This window comes from Melopsittacus undulatus, chromosome Z (assembly GCF_012275295.1).
Source record: "Melopsittacus undulatus isolate bMelUnd1 chromosome Z, bMelUnd1.mat.Z, whole genome shotgun sequence".
In the NCBI taxonomy this organism is placed as follows: Eukaryota; Metazoa; Chordata; class Aves; order Psittaciformes; family Psittaculidae; genus Melopsittacus; species Melopsittacus undulatus.
Window position 1 is genome coordinate 74739863 of NC_047557.1, and position 19322 is coordinate 74759184.

The 19322-nt window shown below is 39.5% G+C and overlaps 1 protein-coding gene across 1 annotated transcript in view; it reads right to left on the reverse strand.

Annotated features, from left to right (window-relative positions):
• Positions 1–19322, reverse strand: part of EDIL3 (EGF like repeats and discoidin domains 3) — a 262647-nt gene that overhangs the window by 61922 nt on the left and 181403 nt on the right. The window contains exons 6-7 of the mRNA XM_034072882.1: positions 5589–5744; positions 4406–4550 (exon numbers count right to left, since the gene is read on the reverse strand). Coding sequence (XP_033928773.1) covers positions 4406–4550; positions 5589–5744 — 301 coding nt within the window. The remainder of the gene's footprint in view (positions 1–4405; positions 4551–5588; positions 5745–19322) is intronic.

A 19322-nucleotide genomic window follows, 5' to 3' on the forward strand; every position in this document is an offset into this window, starting at 1 on the left:
CCCTGCTGCAATGACATAAAGTAATGACTACTTACTTTGATAGGTGAGCTGTTACGTATACAGCAAAGGATAAAAACATCAAACTAGCACAAAACTTTGTGTCTGTAGCTACTCATCCCTCACAAAAGTGTGTCTATAATAATGCTTCTGACTCCACAGGGCATCTTCTCTTCACTGCACTGTATCTTCTTTAAATTTGCTTTGTAATGTCCCTGCAAAGGGATTCAATATCCCTTTCCATTTTTACAGTCCGTTAAAGTTAGTGAGAACTGATGTGGATATACAGCTATGGTCAGTGGAGCATCTTAGGTCAAAATATTTGAGATACTTTGATAACACCATCTCTGATAACTGGTATCTGGTACCTCCGCATGTTTTAACCTATCTAGGTATAGTTTTTGCAGTTACTTCTTATTTGGCCTAGCTCAATGAAACATGAACAGTGAAACAATGATGATGAGAGTGGATTAGCCTGAAAGAATTTACGTGAAGGCTATTCTTTGTTCATTCTTCTGAGAGTACAATATTTTACTCTGCATCCTGTCCTACCTCTCCTTTCAAGAAAACTCAAACCCTCAACAGAAATATTAAATATCCAAAACCACAAAAAGATCTCCAGGCAAAGGTCTACATGCATCTTGTTTGGGGCCAGGATTCATGCAGTATTGGCAAAAACAGCATAGGTAAATTATTTGAGGGCAAAGGTGATTTTGTTTTGGCTAATACTGTGTTAGTTTTCTTCTATGAAAATCAAGATATTTAATTTTTTTTCTATTAATGAACATTTGATTTCTTTCCAGATTAGGTAGTGCTGAGAAGGAACAAGGTAAGTGGAATCTAGTATTAAATGCAGATATTACTAAGTTCCTTTGTGTGTGAGTTTGTGTGAATAGTACTAAAAGGTACTCTTAGGACCGACAAATAGTTACTTGCCAAAAAGAGGAAAATTACATGCTCAGATGTTGATTTTCACACAAACGGTTAAGCCCTGGGGACCAGCATTCCTCTGCAAGACCTGATAAATTCAGAATACCAAGGATGTGCTGAACTGGTGCACAGCCACCAATATACAGGAGAATTGACAATGCAAATTGTCAATTTGCATTTGCATGCAAAAAAAGCAGAGCCTCCTCTGTGCAGCTATTTCATTGTGTGAGTGAACTGCATGAGTAAGTGACTGCATTATGTGAACAGTTACCTGTCTTCAAATACAACAATTTGATGTTACTAGTAATACCAGCATAATGAAAAAAGGCATTCTAATAAATAGTAGCTGTGATCTGCTTCTTCCCCCACATCAATGTTTTATGAAGGGAAAGGAGTTTACAACACAGACGTGCAAAACACAAATAAGGCAGGAACAAAAGTCCATGAAATTGAATGCCTAACTACCAATGTCAAACTTCACAAACTTTGATCACGGTTTTTGGTAATATCTGACCATGGGTCCTGGTAAGTAAACCTGTTCATAAGCTTAGCACAGATGATATGAAACACCTTGCTAAAGTCTGTCCTAAGAAAGAATTACTTTTTAATCATCATTCAATACTGACCTTTTTTCCTAGCACCAGGACTTTTTAGAAAAGTCAGGCCTCTCAGGCCTCTCAAAGTGTTTTTCTGTCTAAGACAGATCACCTGGAATTAGAGTGAATTAGTCTGTTATGTATAATTGTACTCTTATGAAATCGTTCTGCTGAGCCTTGGCTGGCTGCAGTTCTAAGAAATGATGACCTTGAAACTGTTAGGAGACTGCTGAAATGAATTCACTTCAGTAGCTTTCACAGTTCTTTGAGCAAAACAATTCCTGGTCATTCTGGCAAGGACTTACTCTAAATTGTAGTTCTAGAAATGGAAGACATAAAAAAAATCTAATAGACTAAAGCAGCTAGACAGAGCTTTCAATTTACTCTCAAACCTATCTATATTGGAAAAGGGCTACAGTGAGATTAATGTATTAACTTTTCATTTCTGAATCTGGTTTTGATGCCACTAGAGGACTGAAAATTATTTAACTCCAGCTACTCTGATATATCATTCGTTAACTGGATGACTATTGTTTGTACAGTAAGCAGGCAGCCACATAAAAATCATTCTTAAATGAATTAAGTGGAGCACTCCCACTGGTAAAGGGTTGATCTCCTGAAAAAAGATAAAAAATTTACATGCTCTGCTGAATTTGTAAGGGAACATGGTTCTTGCAGAGAGTGGCTAGAGGTCAGGCTTTATATCTGTGAGCTATAACTTCTGCTACTACAAACCTTAAGAGGGTTTATATTGATTCCACTTGTTCATTTACTTTTTGCCATGAGATTCTTCTGCTAGAAATCCACAAAACAAATATAAACTGAAATCTTGGCTAAAGTAGCATAGCAAAAAATACCTTCCTGCAATCTGAGTGGTCCTCAAGGGCAGTGGAAGAATCCTTGTCCCTCCAAGGATGTCACACAGCATGTTGGCGTGCTCACACCACAGACAGAAGGATTTACATCAGCTTTGATGCCTGCTTCTGCTATGCCTCTGCTGTGCATCACTGCACACACAGCTTTGGCTCTCAGAAACTGCTCCCAGTACTTAGTTTAGCCTGTGCTGAGTGTAACTGTGAATTAGAGAATTTTCATCTCTTACTCCGCTTAGTATGGAACATTAAAGGTCCTGATTGCTCTCTACAACTGAAAAGAGGATGAAGCCAGAAGGTGGCTGGTCTCTTCAGCCAAGAAGAAGTGACAAGACAAGAGAAAAAGGCCTCAGGCTGTTCCAGGGTAGCTTTAGACTGGAGATAAGGGACAATTTCTTCCCCAAAGGATGGTCAGGCACGGGAACAGTCTGCCGAGGGCAGTGCTGGAGTCACCATCTCTGGAAGTATTCAAATACTACATAGATGAAGCCCTTAGTGACATGAGATAATGGTTGGACTTGATGATCAGGTTGGGCAAAAAGGAAACTCAGAGCAGCCCTGTGGAGAAGGACTTGGGGGTGTTGGTCAATGAGAAAATGAACATGAGCCAGATTCAGTGTGGACTCACAGCCCAGCAAGCCAACCGTATTCTGGGTTGCATCAAAAGAAGCGCGACCAGCAGGTCAAAGGAGGTGATCCTGCCCCTCTGTTCTGCTCTCGTGAGACCTCACTTGGAGCATTGTGTGCAGTTCTGGTGTCCTCAACATCAAAAGAACATGGAAGTGTTGGAACATGTCCAGAGGAGGGCCATGAAGATGATCAGGGGACTGGAGCACCTCCCGTATGAAGAGAGGCTGAGAAAGTTGGAGCTGTTCATCCTGGAGAAGAGAAAACTGCATGGAGACCTCATAGCAGCCTTCCAGTATCTGAAGGGGGCCTATAGAGATGCTGGTGAGAGAGTCTTCATTAGGGACTGTAGTGATAGGACAAGGGGTAATGGGTTGAAACTTAAACAGCAGAGGTTTAGACTGGATCTAAGGAAGAAATTCTTTACTGTTAGGGTGGTGAGGTGCTGGAATGGGTTGCCCACGGAGGTTGTGAATGCTCCACCCCTGGCAGTGTTCAAGGCCAGGCTGGATGAAGCCTTGGGTGATGTGGTTTAGTGTGATGTATCCCTGCCCATGGTAGGGGGGTTGGAACTAGATGATCTTAAGGTCCTTTCCAACCCTAACTATTCTATGATTCTATGATTCTATCTTAAAGGTCTTTTCCAACCTAGTTGATTCTGATTCTGTAATAACTGTTGATACTAAAACTGCTAGAAATGTCCTCTTCCAGGTTGCTGGAAAAGTGGAGGCTAATAAATGCAGACAGATTTACTGTTATTAGGTTGCTACTGTATTACCTTACTGCTGTTACTGCCCTGCTGCACACAGCTACTGCACTTACATCACTTAGGTAAGTGCTTCTGCTTAAATAATTCACATAAAAAGAGATAAGCAACTGGATAAGTTGCTAGATAAGAATTTCATTTCACTAAGAATACCACGTTGCTCCAAGCCCCATCCAACCTGGCCTTGGGCACTGCCAGGGTGGGGCAGCCACAACTTCTCTGGGCACCCTGTGCCAAGGCCTCACCACCCTCACAGGGAAGAACTTCTGCCTAAGAGCTCATCTCACTCTCCCCTCTGTCAGGTTAAAGCCATTCCCCCTTGCCCTGTCCCTACAGGCCCTTGTCCAAAGCTCCTCTCCTGATTTCTTGTAGCCCCTTTAGGCACTGGCAGCTGCTCTAAGGTCTCCCCTTAAGAAGCCTTCTCTTCCCCAGATGAACAAGCCCACCTCTCTCAGGCTGTCTTCCCATGGCAGGGGTTGGAACTGGATGATCTTTAAGGTCCCTTCTAACCCAAACTATTCTGAGATTCTATGATTCTGTGAATAAAATGTACATGGTTTAGACCTCAGTGCTGTTGGTGGTTGACTTCTAAGGGGAAGTGGTTGCAGAGCACCCACCTGATAGCTCACAGCCCAGAAGTTCCATTCTCAATGTGCAGTGCCTTCTGCACACCTGAGGATACAGCCGTATGTACTGTGACTTGATAGGAGGGGTGAAGGAGTTGGCATATGGGGTGTTGTTGTCCACATTGCCTCGGAATACCTATGATAAAACAATATATATATAAAACTGGAGGTTCAGTTCATTTCCATACCTCAGAAATACCAGGGCTGTTCTTCTGCACATTCCCTTGCAAGTGTTTCCCAGACAGAGGCAGCTTTATCATTTGCCCAGCATACAAGTGTATAAGCAATACATGCTGACATCAGTTTGCATCAGCACGCGTTTGCCATGTGCTCTGAAATGGGACCTCTATCTTGTCACCCCTAGAAACTGAAGCTACTAATGCAACTAAATTATGTCTTCTTTTCTAATTAGTGTATTAAATAATCCCAATTCAATTTAGCCTGCTATTATTTGCACTGATTGATATTTATTTTTTTCCCTCTGCTTCAAAAACCTGATGCAACTCCCACTGAAGCACATTGCAACCCTCCCACTGATTGCATGGGGAGCTGAATGAAATCTATATGCATTCTTCTGTTCACTCCTCACTAACCAGATAGGCCTGTAACTTTGTTTTCTTCGTTCATTAAATACCTTTGCATACAGCATTTTAATTTTCTAATAGATGTACTATGATTAATGCTGCAAAGTGCCTTAGCTCTATCCTAAGTTACATAGTAAAGGGATTTTTGCTGCTTTGTATGCACAACTCCATAAAAAAATAAGTGGTAACTACAAACTGTAAGTACATGCTTCCACTGAATAATACGGCTTGTGCTGTGCAGAAATTAGCACTGATGAATGAGTTCTGTGCTTCTAAGGGTTAACACTAATATTCCAATGTAATAAAAATAAATTGAAAATGGAAGAATGAATAATTGCTGGTAAACTAATTAAAATGAAAATCAGTTAAATGTAATAAACAGGATTATTCTAGCCTCGGGACGTAGTATTTATACGACCATCAATTAAAGTATAAGAAATGCACAAATTTATTGATTTTCTTTTTTTCCAGACAAAAATAATAACAAGGCAACCTATACCACAGTGTCAGGCAATTATGCTCATCTTCAGATATACCTCTGAAGGCAACTAAAACACAGGACATTTTCACATAAAAATGCCTAATCTTACCATATCTTCATTTGTGCCTTTTACTTTGTACATTGCCCATGACTTCCCATCATTACTGTATGCAATTTTGTAAGACTTTACATATTCTGGACTTCCAATCCTCTTGGCACCTTGAGTTATAACTCCAGTGACTCGCATCTTCTTCTGCAGGTTTATCTGAAATAACAGTACAACGTTATCATTAACCACTTGAGGGTCACAGTTCTGATCCTTAATTCCTTTGATTCCTTTATTTTATTTATTTAACAGAAAGAAAAAAATGCAGCACTTACATTACTATCTTTCCACTTGCAATACCTTTTATCTTTCATTCATTTCATGTACCTATGCACATAAATAAATGAAAAAAATCCCTGAACCGAAAGCCTGTACTATGATTGTGTCTCCACATGTACATGTATACACACACACACATTTATATTACTGATATACAGAATATTACTGGTGTATTACTGAGATACAGCATATTACTTGTATATAGTATTATTGCTGTATATTTCCTTCCTAAAAAGGAAACACAACAGTGTGATGACAATGTAAATAATGTATTAACATACATTAGCACTTGCATCCTTCAAATGAATCTTGCCTCTGATCTTCAGTTAGTGGCTCTGACCCATTGCAATCCCCACTATTTGGGACAGCAGTCTCAGTACAGGAATATGGGGAGTAAGAGATATATCACATCTCTGCTGTCTAAATACTTAAATCTCTTTATCATGTAGTCTGAAGATTTTCTCTCACTTGGTAATGTAATCTAGCCTCTATTAAGGATGCAAGATGATCAAACTTCAGTGTTTCAATATCTTCCTTTGTACACATGGGAAAGTGGAAGAATCTTACTGTTCTTTTGAGAGAGTCTATCTATTTCTCTGCTACTTATCTGAAATATTTGGGCTTATGATATTTTTCTTCTTGAGGCAAAGGAGATTTCAGTATAGTTTTACCACAGTTCTCCGTGTAAGAAATTGATAAACATTCATGCATCTTTAACTTAACAATGGGTATTTTAGAGTTTTGGATCCGCTAAGAGAGGAGAAGCTGGCTATAAAAACATAGAATATTTTTACATGATCTTTCTCAAATATTCCAGGAAAACTCAAAAAATTTGCAATTGCAATGATGAAAATGGACTCACACCAGGAATTTACACAGGTGCATATTAGAAGAAATTCAGGCCTTTTCACAGTCTCGGGAAACCTTTTCCCCCATCCCAGAAAAAAAAAAAGACACATTATATTTGTAAGATAACAGCTCCAGAGACTACTATCAACCCCTAACTACATTTAGAAAAGTAGTTAACATAGAATAAGCAGCTAGACATAAAGGTTTCTAGAAGTCTCTTTTGCAGGTTCCACTCTCAAAAAAGAATTAAAGAATATTAATAAACAGGCAAGTAAAACCATTTTTCCTACACTTACAAAATGGTTAATAAAGAAGAGAACACCATGTCTGAAACAAATTAGAAACCATACCTAAACAGAAACCAGCCATTGATTATTTCCCTTTTGCACATACTGACTAGCTGCACCTTGACATTTCACTGTTCAGGAAAAGGAACATACAATGCAACACCAGAAAAAAATTCTTGGACCAGCTATGTACACACCTAGCATTTTTCTAGTTTCATTCCCGAATTTTTCTTTTTCCAGATAATAACCTTAGCAAGACTTTTTTGGATCAGAGTTTATGTGGAGGGTTTTAAGTTTGTTGGGGTTTTTGTGGTTTGTTTTTTTATATGTTTTTTATGTTTGGTTTTTTTTTTTTGTTTTGTTTACTCAGAAAGCGTAGTGTCTAAAGAGAATATCGGCTTTAAGCTCTGGATATTATATTCCCACGTTGGGTCCTTCCCATGTCCAGGCCTCCATCTTTAACGCACAACAAATCAATCACTGCACTTCAAGAAGAAAGCCAAAAGACCCACCCAAAATTAATCTCTCAATGAGAGTAAAATATTTAATACACATACTGTTTAACCAGTGTTCTGTGAGTTTCAGGAGGTAAAAACCCTGTCATTTTTCCTGATATGTACCAGCATGCTCTATCGGCTTATCTGGACATCTGTGCAATTGTATTTACTTTTCTGTTTTAACAGACAGAATCTTTCCTTTTAAAGGTTTTCCTGATCAGTATCCATACTCTGAGTTGCAAACTGAGCTTTGGCTTTAAGCATTACTGATCCTGATGTAACACAGAAAATAGAAAGAGGACACTGTGTTTTGAAATTAGGTCTACATACTCTGTCAGTGTTTCCAGGCAAATCCTAATGAAGAGGCGGAAAAAACCATGCACTTTTCAAATCCCTACAGCTTGCTTATGCACAAAATATGGCTAACATCATGCCTGTGGTAGCTCCTTTCAGTACCTATGGAAATAATTGGCACTTTATGTCTGAGTTCTTTTATGTGTTTTAAAATTTTCAAGTCAGAGCTTATCAAATCTCAAAATATTACAACTGTGCAATGACCATAACAAAGCAGGTGCTGAAACCTACATTCTTAATGTACTTCAGTAGGAAGCAAAGTTCCCCATGTGAAATGTGAACTAGCTCTATTAGCACTAAAAGTGCTTTCAAAGGTATTTTTCTGCAGCAATTGTAAAGAAAAACAGCTATGGAAGCTCTTCTTTGTGGATTCAGACATAGGACATAATGTTCAGAATAAATTCTAATTATACTGGTGACTGTGTTTTAAAACAAAGAGGTGAAAGTCACCAGGATAAGAACTGGAGTTTAACACATCTTTTAAATGAAGGTGAAACCATATTCAGTTATAAAGGACCCCTTAACATTACCTAGAATAATGGGAAAAATCAAGGATAATAGAAGATCAATAGTATTTTGAGGGATTTACCTCTGTAATTTAAGTACTAATGCATGATAAAGAACTTGTAAGAAGAGACACTTGCATATACATTTGAGGAAATTACTTGCAAGAAAAAAAAGGTAATAACAGACCAATCAGTTCTACCATCCCTATTTAAATTTAAGATTATTTTGAGAGTAACGGATTCAGAACTGATGCTTTGTCACTGTCCACAGAGCTGCATTCAGCCCCCAGCTCAGAGAGGGCTCCTGGGTCCAGCAGCTTCCATAAGCCTTAATTCACCCAACATCCATCAGGGATTGAGCTGTGAAGCAGATCCAAAGATGCCTTTGCTGTACATCCTCATGGCACAAAGCATTTTATGAAACTTAGGTAAGGTGTCCTCGAACACCTACCAGTAATGGAATCTACCTCAAAGGGGTTTTGCATTTCAATGAGGAACTTTTCTGGGGCGAGAATAAATTATGTACGCTGGAGTGCTCGGGTAGAACTGCATGTAAAGGAAAGGAAGTAGTCTGACACAATTCTGTTAAATGTGATTTCTACAAGAAATACATTATGTCTACAAAATACACAGTGGATGATGCAAAGTCATCATGCTGACAGGCCAGGTTAGAGAGAGTTTGGAGCAACCTGGGGTGGCAGAAAGTGTCCCTGCCCATGGCAGGGTATTGGAACCGGTTGAGCTTTAAGGTCCCTTCCAACCCAAACCAGTCTGTGCTTCTGTGATGCTATGACAGTGTGAACAGCTCAGAGCACAGGCAGGGCAGTCAACTCAAGTTAATAGACAGTGCGAGAGGATGAGGTACAATACCTCAGAGTCAGTGCTGCATACACTCTTGAAATCTGAATTCATGTACCACCAGTTACTTGGTGCCTTCTATACTATATCACAGAGCCAAAACCACCTAAAAAGTAAATCGCTTGAGGCACACTTCCTCTAGTGTGATGTATGTCCAAGAACTAGGGAATAAAATCAACCCTGTCAGTTTAAAGTTACCAGCAGTCCTTGATATTTATTTTAGTTTGTTCCTTTCACCCACCACAATCATCCTGACTGCATGATTAGACCACTTCTATCATTGCAAGCAAGGTCGTGTCCTCTTGCAAAAGGAGGGGAAGAAGTAACCAGTATGCCATATTTCCTTGCTTTCAGCACTGATTCTGTACGAATTATCACCTATTAAACAATTTTCACTGGTGTGCTAATGTTTTTCACTGCAATGACTCACACAAATCTGTTTTATGATGCTAAATCATTCAGTTGTCTACACTGACAAAGATGTAGCCAGTCAAGATTTTACTGGAAATTGAAAAAAATCCATATCAGAAAGGGAAAAAAAAAAAGAAAAAGAAAACTGAGTATTTTCCCAAGAGAAGATGGCAATATGAACAAGGTAATCTTATGAGTTCCTATATATTGTACGGTGCATCATTTCCGATAACAATTCAGAACTAGTCCAGAGTCATATGCATGGTGTTTTTACAGCTGCACTTTTAGATGTGAGTACATGCAGGAACATAACACTGGAGGGAACTGCTTCAAACTTGTTTTCCATGTGCAGTCCAAAGGGTTAAACAAAACAAACCTATCAGCATGATTAACAGCTGCTAGAACTCCAGAAAAAGACTAAATGTACAATCAGAATATGTCAAAGTAACAGAACAGCAGAGACTAGGGACAGCACCAGTGCAAGAAGTTCACATTCCTCTTCAATTTGTGATCAAATATTAGTTTATTCAGTATGTAGAAGCTAGGTACTTGACAAAACAGACTAAAGAATGAGATACATCTGTCTCATCTACATTATTACATTCAGGAGAGGAGAAGACAGATCAGAAGATGGAGTGACTTTAGGAAGACACCATAGATGATGATCCTGCCCAGAATACATGACCATATTCCCATTATTTGTTATTGCACTATTAGCAATAACACCACTAACATTTCATACACAACAGATTTGTCTGAAATACACGTTAAGAGCAAGCTTCTAGTAAGTGATCAGATTAAAGCCTTTATGAAACATTGGGTCCTGGAGACTGTAAATGAAGTTTTACATGAGCCTTCATTCATAAACAGAAATGTAGTTTATGAAGAGCTATGGTGTTTACCTGTTTCAGTTATGCAATACAATAGTGTTGCTAGAAATTATTTCCTATATATTCTAGCACAAAGTCTATATATACATATTATTTACTAATAGTCACTATCACTCATATAAAAATAGGGTTGAATAAGAGATCAAGGTTATACTGACATTCAAAAATTTATTACAGCAACCCTTCTCTGCTGATTTTATAAGGTTTCAAAGGACTGAAATTTAAAATTTTTTATCTTTTTTTTATGTCATAGTTCTAATAGATCTAGACGGAATGCACACAGAGAAACATTTTATGATGAAAACTAGTGATACTTGCCAATGGAAATGTTTGTAATAAACTCAGGAAAAGAATAACCTGACATGGTTCCCTCAGTACTGGGAAATTTAGAGAATCTGAAATCTCCCTCCCATGTTTCCTTTTCTGTCTTCAAGCACCAGACACCCTGAACATGACTGAACACTACTGTTTCACCCTGATGTCATACCAAGAGCAGCACAGGACTCAGCATTGATTAGGTGTAGGAAGGTCGGAGCAGGTCAGTTACTATTACCTTTCCTGTTGCGAGGTGCTCATCTATCTAGCCTGTCAGTGGCATTCTGTTACTTTCCTAATCAGCACTGTCAGCAAAGCTCCTTCAGACTTAGTTGAGGGCATTAATGCAGTCAGGATAGTAGCAGTGATATGTGTTTTAACTAGCATTCAGATTAGGTAATGCAGTGATTTATCCATGGTAGCATTCTCGCTCTTGCTGTCATTCTGAAAGGGGGTTTATTACATGGAGAAAAAACAATATGTTTTATCTTATTATTGTAATAGTCTAGGAGAATTAACATGGTCATTTGCTACATGTCACTTTACAAATAATTATTTCTGATGAGATTGTGGCATTATACCTTGAGGACAAACTGATTAAATACTCAGTTATTTCTGATTCCAAGCCTTTTTTTTTTTTTTTCTTTTTCACTTATATGGATGCAGATCCATCAAAGTGTTTTCACAACTTTGCTATTAAATCCTCTGCAAACGTCCTCCCAACACTGTGGTTTCCAGAGTGCCTTGTCAGTTTAGCATACCTTGTGGTAACAACAAATACCTCTCAGGTCTTGCCTGTACTCATGTCTTAGCCCCAGCCAACCATCTAAAAGCCACTCATCACCTTTGTATCTTCAAGAAGAATATTTATACACTTCAAGTTAGGCATGCTGAATCAGAGACAGAAACTGACCCACTAACTTAATCTGCCTTTCTCTGAAAATATCAGAATATAGGTTAAATCCTACTTGCAGGGAAAACATAAATGTGGGTACTGTTTGGTCCATGCAATGCTAATATGGAGGAGCACATGTTATGAATGGTACACGAAAAAGTACTCCCTTGATTTGGCTTTTGTTGAAAACTTTCAATGTATGCCTCAGAGAATTTACATAATTAGACAAACTAAAAACTTGCTTAGTCTGTTTCTTCGTACTATTAAGTCATTATTTTAGTCCCAAAGGTAGTTGCTATGATTGCCATTAACCAGATGATATGAATTATTCAAATACTGGCATCTTTAGACTGTCATCTCAAGAGGAGGCCCTTAATCAATGTGACATTGTTCAGAGGTTTGTATCCCTGTAAACTTTTAACTAATTTACAAAGTATTCCCCTGTAAACTTTTACCTAATTTACAAAGTATTGATTAAATGGGCATTATCTACCTGCAATTTAAGCTTAGCCAAGGAATACTGAAGTTGTTCATTGCTATTATTAATTCCTTCATAAACTCTGAACTTGTGAACACTCTTCCTGTCTTAAGCATGCTAATGCTTCCAAGAAAGAACTTTACCAAAATGTGTAGAATATTCCTGAAGTATCAATGACTAAAGAAAAATGTCATAGAAAATATCTATATGTATTTCTATATATAAAATAGCTATGATTAATAGCTTGTAGAGGCTAGAGGATAGGATGTCAAACTGAAGCCAGAAGACCAAACATTCACTTTTCTTTTAATCCTACATGAAAATCCTCTTCTTTAGGGAAAAGAAGTAAATTCAAAAGGTACAATATTAAAATCATCATGAAAATATATTCAGGGAAAATTCTTAAAGTGCCCATTGCAAATATCAGAAGTACTTCCTGTTGTACCCTTTCCATTTGTTTTTAAAGCACTCTGATAAAACTGTAATGATAAATATGACCACTCACAAGCCCAACAAGAACAACTTGGTAGAATTCCCATTATGACTTCAGTGGGCTTTGTCTGGGTCCTATGTATCTTCTCAGATGAAGAAATGTCAAGAAAGAAGGGATGTGATAGAAAATTACAAATCTGTTGCCCAGATGAAGAAATTATCTTCATTGTTTTTAAATATTAAAGCTGAACCTGTAATTAAAAGCATCCATTGAAAGATGGGGGCGAAAGTAAAATCTAGAATAGCAGGGAACATGCAGAAGATCAGACTTCTCTGGCACTGTGAGATCCCTATGGGGGTTTTTGCAATCATTGCACTTTCTCACACACTGAGAAACGAACCCTGATGAGTTCCTCCACCAGAGCAAACCCAGTAAGTGAGAATAGTGCTAACAAATAGTAACAATCCATGTTGACAGCACTCCTTAACCACAGTTCACTACCCTGTCTTTTTATGCAGCTTATCTACAGAAATTGTAGTTATTACTGCTGTAAAGGAAGAGGAAGATTCTAACTGAAGAGTGGTTCTACAATATATGGTTGACATGGGCTCTGCAATGGGTAGACTTCCTTTCCTATGTAATCCTGGCTACATCAGCACTGGGAGATGCTGCATATCCCACTATCAAACGAAGTCTGGATCTTTTGCAAAGAGTACATGAAGAACAAGTGACACAGCAGATCTGTGCTCGCAGACTCCTGGTGAGTAACTCATGCTATCACAGCCAGTAATTCACAAATCAGTATTTCAATTTTCATTAACATTGATCATAAAATACACATCTATACTCTTTCTTCCTTGGTCAAGACAGTCCTAGTCATCATATACCTATTTAAAACTTTCTTTTCCAGCAAGCCTGGCATCCATAGATGGTTTTATGCTGACCATACTATTCTGTTGCTTTTCCCATGTATCTGCAACTACATTGACTAGTTAATGCAGTCTTTTTTTGTTGTCAGTTTATAAAGGACTCAAGGCACATTGAAGCTGCATCTGTAACTAGGACTTCTGACTGGTGATGCTGCTCATACCTCAGGCAACTGTTATCCACATTGCTACAAACTTTGTGGAAGAAAGACAAACCAAGAAAATAGGAGTATTTGAAAACAATCATTTCCACATATTGTCATCTTTGAGAATAATCTGTTAGTTGCTATGAGACTGGTTGTGCAGGGAGAGAGACGAAGGTTTTAGATGGACACAACTGGAATAAAGAGGTAGCTTATTAAGCATATGGGGGACAGATGGCTTTGCTACTGCTGAAAAGACTGTGCTATTCAAATGGTTTCTTTACTGTCAGTTGCTATGACAGTGTCATGGGTTGAGCAGTAGCAGTCATTTTTTCTCCTTCTTGTGGCTCGTGCAGTGCTGTGTTTTGACTTCTGGGCTGGGAACAGTTGCATGGTGGCGGGCATGTTTTGAGGGTGTTTTTGTTCAGGGCCTTTTCTGAGCACATGCTGCAGCCAGGTGGAGGAGGGGAGCCCGGGAGGAAGGAGAGACAGGGCACCTGACCCAGGCTAGTCAGTGGGGTATTCCATACCATAGCACGTGATGCCCAGGATGCATACTGGGAGAGAGAGAGCAGGAGGGGTGGAGCGCTGGAGGAAAAAGGAGGAAGGAGCACGCGGTGCTCAGCCAGGCAGGGTGGAGTGAGTTATGGGTCGGTGGCTGGTGGGGTGTTGTATTCTTTTTGCTTGTTATTGGCTGTATCATTATTATTTGTAGTGGTAATGGCAGTAGTGATTTTGTGTTATGCCTTAGCTATTAGACCATTCTTATCTCAATCTGTGGGGGCTACATTCTTTGGATTTTCCTTCCTAACTCTCCGGGAGTTGGGGGACTTGGTTTAAACCATGACAGACAGAAAAAAATTATTTGGCTCAAATGATTAATCTCTCCTGAACCTTCAGAAATTACCTGAATGTTGGTTGAATTGTGTAGGAAAATAGGGGAAATTAGAGACCACTTCTCTCCAACCCCCAAGGTTATATTATAACACTGAAGAGACCTTTGGGTAAAATGCAGCTGCTACTCTCAGGATGGGATATGGTTGGCACATATGGAATCTACCCAGTGATAGTTCTCCAGGCAATCCTGCAATGTTGACCCATGCTAAGAAAAACTGACTGGAGGGTGGACCAGAGCAAAGACCCCATGGCGAGACTCTATTGCATTGCCTTGCAGGAGTGGGAACCTGAAGGCACCATGTCCTGATAAACCGCACAGCAGCTGCCAAGCAAGGAAACTAGATTTGTATTTGCAAAAGCAAAGCGAGATGATTTTACACACATCAGTAACAAAGTGTGTATGATTAGTCACTCCAGCTCCATAGGCACAGAGTTAAAAGCTGAAACTTATGTTACTATGAAAAGTCTGGACTGATCCAAGGGTCTCCTACAGCGTCAGCATGACAACACTGTGTACTTTCGAAGACAATGACATAACCTTATGGAAATTAACTGACCCCTCCATACATGGTGGGAGAGGTACAAGGAGTTATCAACCTGAATTATATTCTATAAATACGTTAAATTAGGAAAAGGAAGTGGGGAAGACTCCATCATAACTTCTGGGATCAGTCCATGGGCTGAACCTGTCTTCTCCTCCTAGGGACACCTATTGGGTAAGAACTTTATTTTATGCATGCTAAATAACTAACTCAAGCCAGCTGTTACTGATGGAATCAGCCACTTCCCTCAGGACTCTGGGATAGATTTCATCACATCCCACAGACTTATGTATATTCTGGTTCCTCAAATGGTCACGAACGTGATCTTCACTTACAGTTACTTTGCTCCTCCAGTTCCCGGTTTACAATTCACCAACTTGAGAGGTATGAGGAGAGACCCTGCAGTGAAGACTGAGAAAAAAAAGTCTTCAAATGCCTCAGTCTTCTCCTTCTCTGTTGCTACCAGTTTACCAGTCTTGCACCTTGCACGTTTGGGGCGGGGGGAAGCGCACTTACTTTGGTCCTCCTCTTTGACATACCTGTAGAAGCTCTTCTCATTATTCTTTGCATCCCTTTTCAAGTTCAGCTCCAGCTCCACCTTGGCCTTCCTGACCCCATCTCTGCACAACTGGGCTGTGTCTTTTACACTTTTACCAGGATATACCTGTCCCTGCTTCCACTGCCTGTGCATTTCTTTCTTGCTCTTTAGTTTGACCAGCAGGTCTTGATTTCTTACACCTGGGGGTTGAAAGCTCTGTAGAAAGTGTCCTTATAGAACTGCCAGCTCTGTTTTACTCCCTTGTCCATGATGGAGGGTTCCCAGGGGTTCCTACTGACTCCTGAAAGAGCTGAAAGTTGGCTTTCCTAAAATACAGGGTCCTGACTGTACTCTTTCCTTGTCTCACCTCCCTCAAGACTGCAAACTCCACAAGTGCATGATCACTGCCTCCAATCTTGATATCACAGTCAGTACATTTCTCATTATCTCTTCTAATTAAGACTCAATAGACAAACTTGATAAACACAAGAAGTCACCTTTGAGTGAGCCAGTCATTTTAACTATGTTTGCACTTTCATTCAAAATACTTTTTCATCCTGCAGAAGAATGATAGGCAATAAATTAGACTGAAAATGTTAAATATTGATTGGTTTTTCAATGCACACAGAAAACCCCTCAAAATCTGAAAATTCTCATTGAAAGATTCAAGACTTGAACAGTGTTCCTATTTTAACTACGCACAGAATAAGAAGGTTATAAGAGTGCAAGGCAAACTACACTACCATTTTTCTGTCCAAAGAATTGATGTTCCATTGACATTAAAAGGTTTTTGAGATGACAAGGCACACATCATCATTTCCAGGAGTGGTCAAGGACTACAAATTTACTTCAGCCCTTGCTTTCCACTGCAGTATCATGGTACTGGTGACTTCATATACTTTCAACATGTACAAAACAGTAACTTTCCCACCAGCTGTAAAATCACAGAGAAATACAAAGGTTGCAGCCAGAGATCATATGCTCGCTTCTTCACAGCTATAGCTGTACTCTCTTTTTACCCTGCAGATTGCTCTGCATTTCTCTGACCTTCCTACACACATACGAACTCATCATATACATAACTGCTATGGGGCTATCAGCACAGAGGTAAAGGTACATACATGCCTCTGTACCATGTGAAAAAAAAACCCACTTAATGTATTAGGATGTAATGGAGAAACTTGAAACAGCTTTTTCTAAGTCAAGCCTAGCAGAAGAGTAAGTGAGGCTTGTTTGCTTTACTGGTTTGAAAGTGAGTGCTTGGAACATACAATACAACTTGTTTGACTATCACACCTCAGCACAGTATCATTTATCATAGAATCACAGAGTGGTTTGAATTGGAAGGAACATTAAAGTTCATCCAGTTCCAACCACCTGCCATGGGCAGTGACACCTTCCACTAGACCAAGTTGCTCCAAGCCCCTGTGTCCAACCTGGCCTTGAGCACTGCCAGGGATGGGGCAGCCACAGCTTCTCTGGGCACCCTGTGCCAGGGCCTCACCACCCTCACAGGGAAGAACTTCTGCCTAAGAGCCCATCGCAGTCTCCCCTCTGTCAGGTTAAAGCCATTCCCCCTTGCCCTGTCCCTACAGACCCTTGTGCAAAGCTCCTCTCTAGGTTTCTTGTAGCCCCTTTAGGCACTGGCAGCTGCTCTAAGGTCTCCCTTTAAGGAGCCTTCTCTTCCCCAGGCTGAACAAGCCCAGCTTCTCTCAGCTGCAATTTCCACAGAAGAACTATGATGCACACACACCACTTCACTGCAGTTGGTGAGACACCACAGGAGTGCTGGGCCATCTGTGCATGTAACTTACTACTGACATGAGAAACCAGACAGGCACAGATCTGCTTACTTCTGTCACCACTTGCTGGTTCTATTACTTTTAGTATCAGGATGGGAAATGTGAAAAAATAACATTAAGTCAAAATGGGTGGTGTTACAAATACACAAAACACCATGTTTAAAAGTACTTTTACTTCAGTTATTCAGCCATATTACATGAAATAATGAATTAAGGCTGGCAGACAACCTGACAGAATGTGTTATGGATAGTGTTCATAACATCATCAAGTTTCAGTTGCCATGGGGATGTTAACTCTGAACTGACTGCTTTTGTGTATACGAAACCACAATCAGAAGTTGTGTGATAGACATCTGTGTGTGGGTGTTTGGGTGTACAAAGAATGAACCTAGGAGATAGAAGATGATATCAAATAGATACCTAGATATGGGACCTGGATGATTACACTAAGAAATCGGCTCCCAGTCCTTCTTCTTTTCTTGTCCATTTTCAGTACATAAAATATGGTTTTATCCTGTAAACTAAATGCATAGGTGCTGAGAGAGATCTGCAGCTAGCTGACATTGGTAGTGAGCCCACTGAAGTCAATGAACTTATGGAAGTTTTTGACTAGCTGAAGATCTCTCTTAATTCCTGCAGTTCTGAGGTCCTATGTGGGATAGTTTTGAGAGAATTCAGCTGCACTTTCATTATTAGTTTCTGTTGTCCCTTGCCAAGGGCTTTCATGTACTTACTGCCAGTCATCAATATCCCCCAGGGAAATCCTCCTACGACATTAAGTAAAATTTTGGGGTATTAACAAAAAAAAAAAAAAAACAAAAAAAAAACCAAAACCAGAGCTTTACTATTTTTTTCAGTGTTTAGCAAATTAAGTCTTATATGGTTTGAGTTACCTTACATGATGACTCTGAGACTGTATTTCATAAGGTTCACTTGACCACATTATACTAAGCTGAGAGCTATATTAAGTAATATTAAACATTTAATCTATGATGACAGGTATTTTTGGAAGCTGATACAACAGTACTCATGAATGAGGAAATGAACTTTGACAAAATAAATGGTTTGACAGATGGTAGTTTGATTAGAGCTCTTACTAACAGATGTTTGAATGAATGTTCTGCAAGACCTCTGTGTATTTTGGGTTTTATCATTTTATTAGCAAATAGTTATCACCTGGTGTATACTTGCTCTTTGGAAGTTAGGATGTAGAATCTGCTGATTTTTTCATTGCCTTTTTTTTTTTTGGAGAAAAAAGACCCCAGCACTATGCAATGCATTATTGATTCCTGCTTGAGGATAAGAATGATGGAACTTACAAATTTTTATTGTAAGAGCATTTTTTGTGTTTAATGGTGATTACGATTAGATTTGTGACATTCACAGTGTCCTGGGTTCAGCAGTAGCAGTCAATTTTTCCCCTTCTTAGTAGTTGGTGCAGTGCTGTGATTTTGACTTTCGGCCTGGGAATGGCACTGATAACACCGATGTTTATAGTTGCTGCTCAGTAATGTTTACTCTGATCAAGGACTTTGTGAGTCTCATACTCTGCCAGGGAGGAGGGGAAGCCAGGAGGAAGCAGAGACAGGACACCTGACCCAAATTAGCCAAAGAGGTATTCCATACTACAGCACGTCATGCCCGAGATATAACTGGAAGGGACCTGGAAGGGCACTCTCTCTGCTCAGTTGGGCTTGTTTTCGGGGGGTGGTATCGTATTCTCTTCCCTTGTTCTTTCGCTTATGGGGTAGCAGTAGTGGTTTATGTTATATCTTAGTTACTGGACTGTTCTTATCTCAACCTGTGGGAGTTACATTCTTTCGATTCTCTTCCCCAT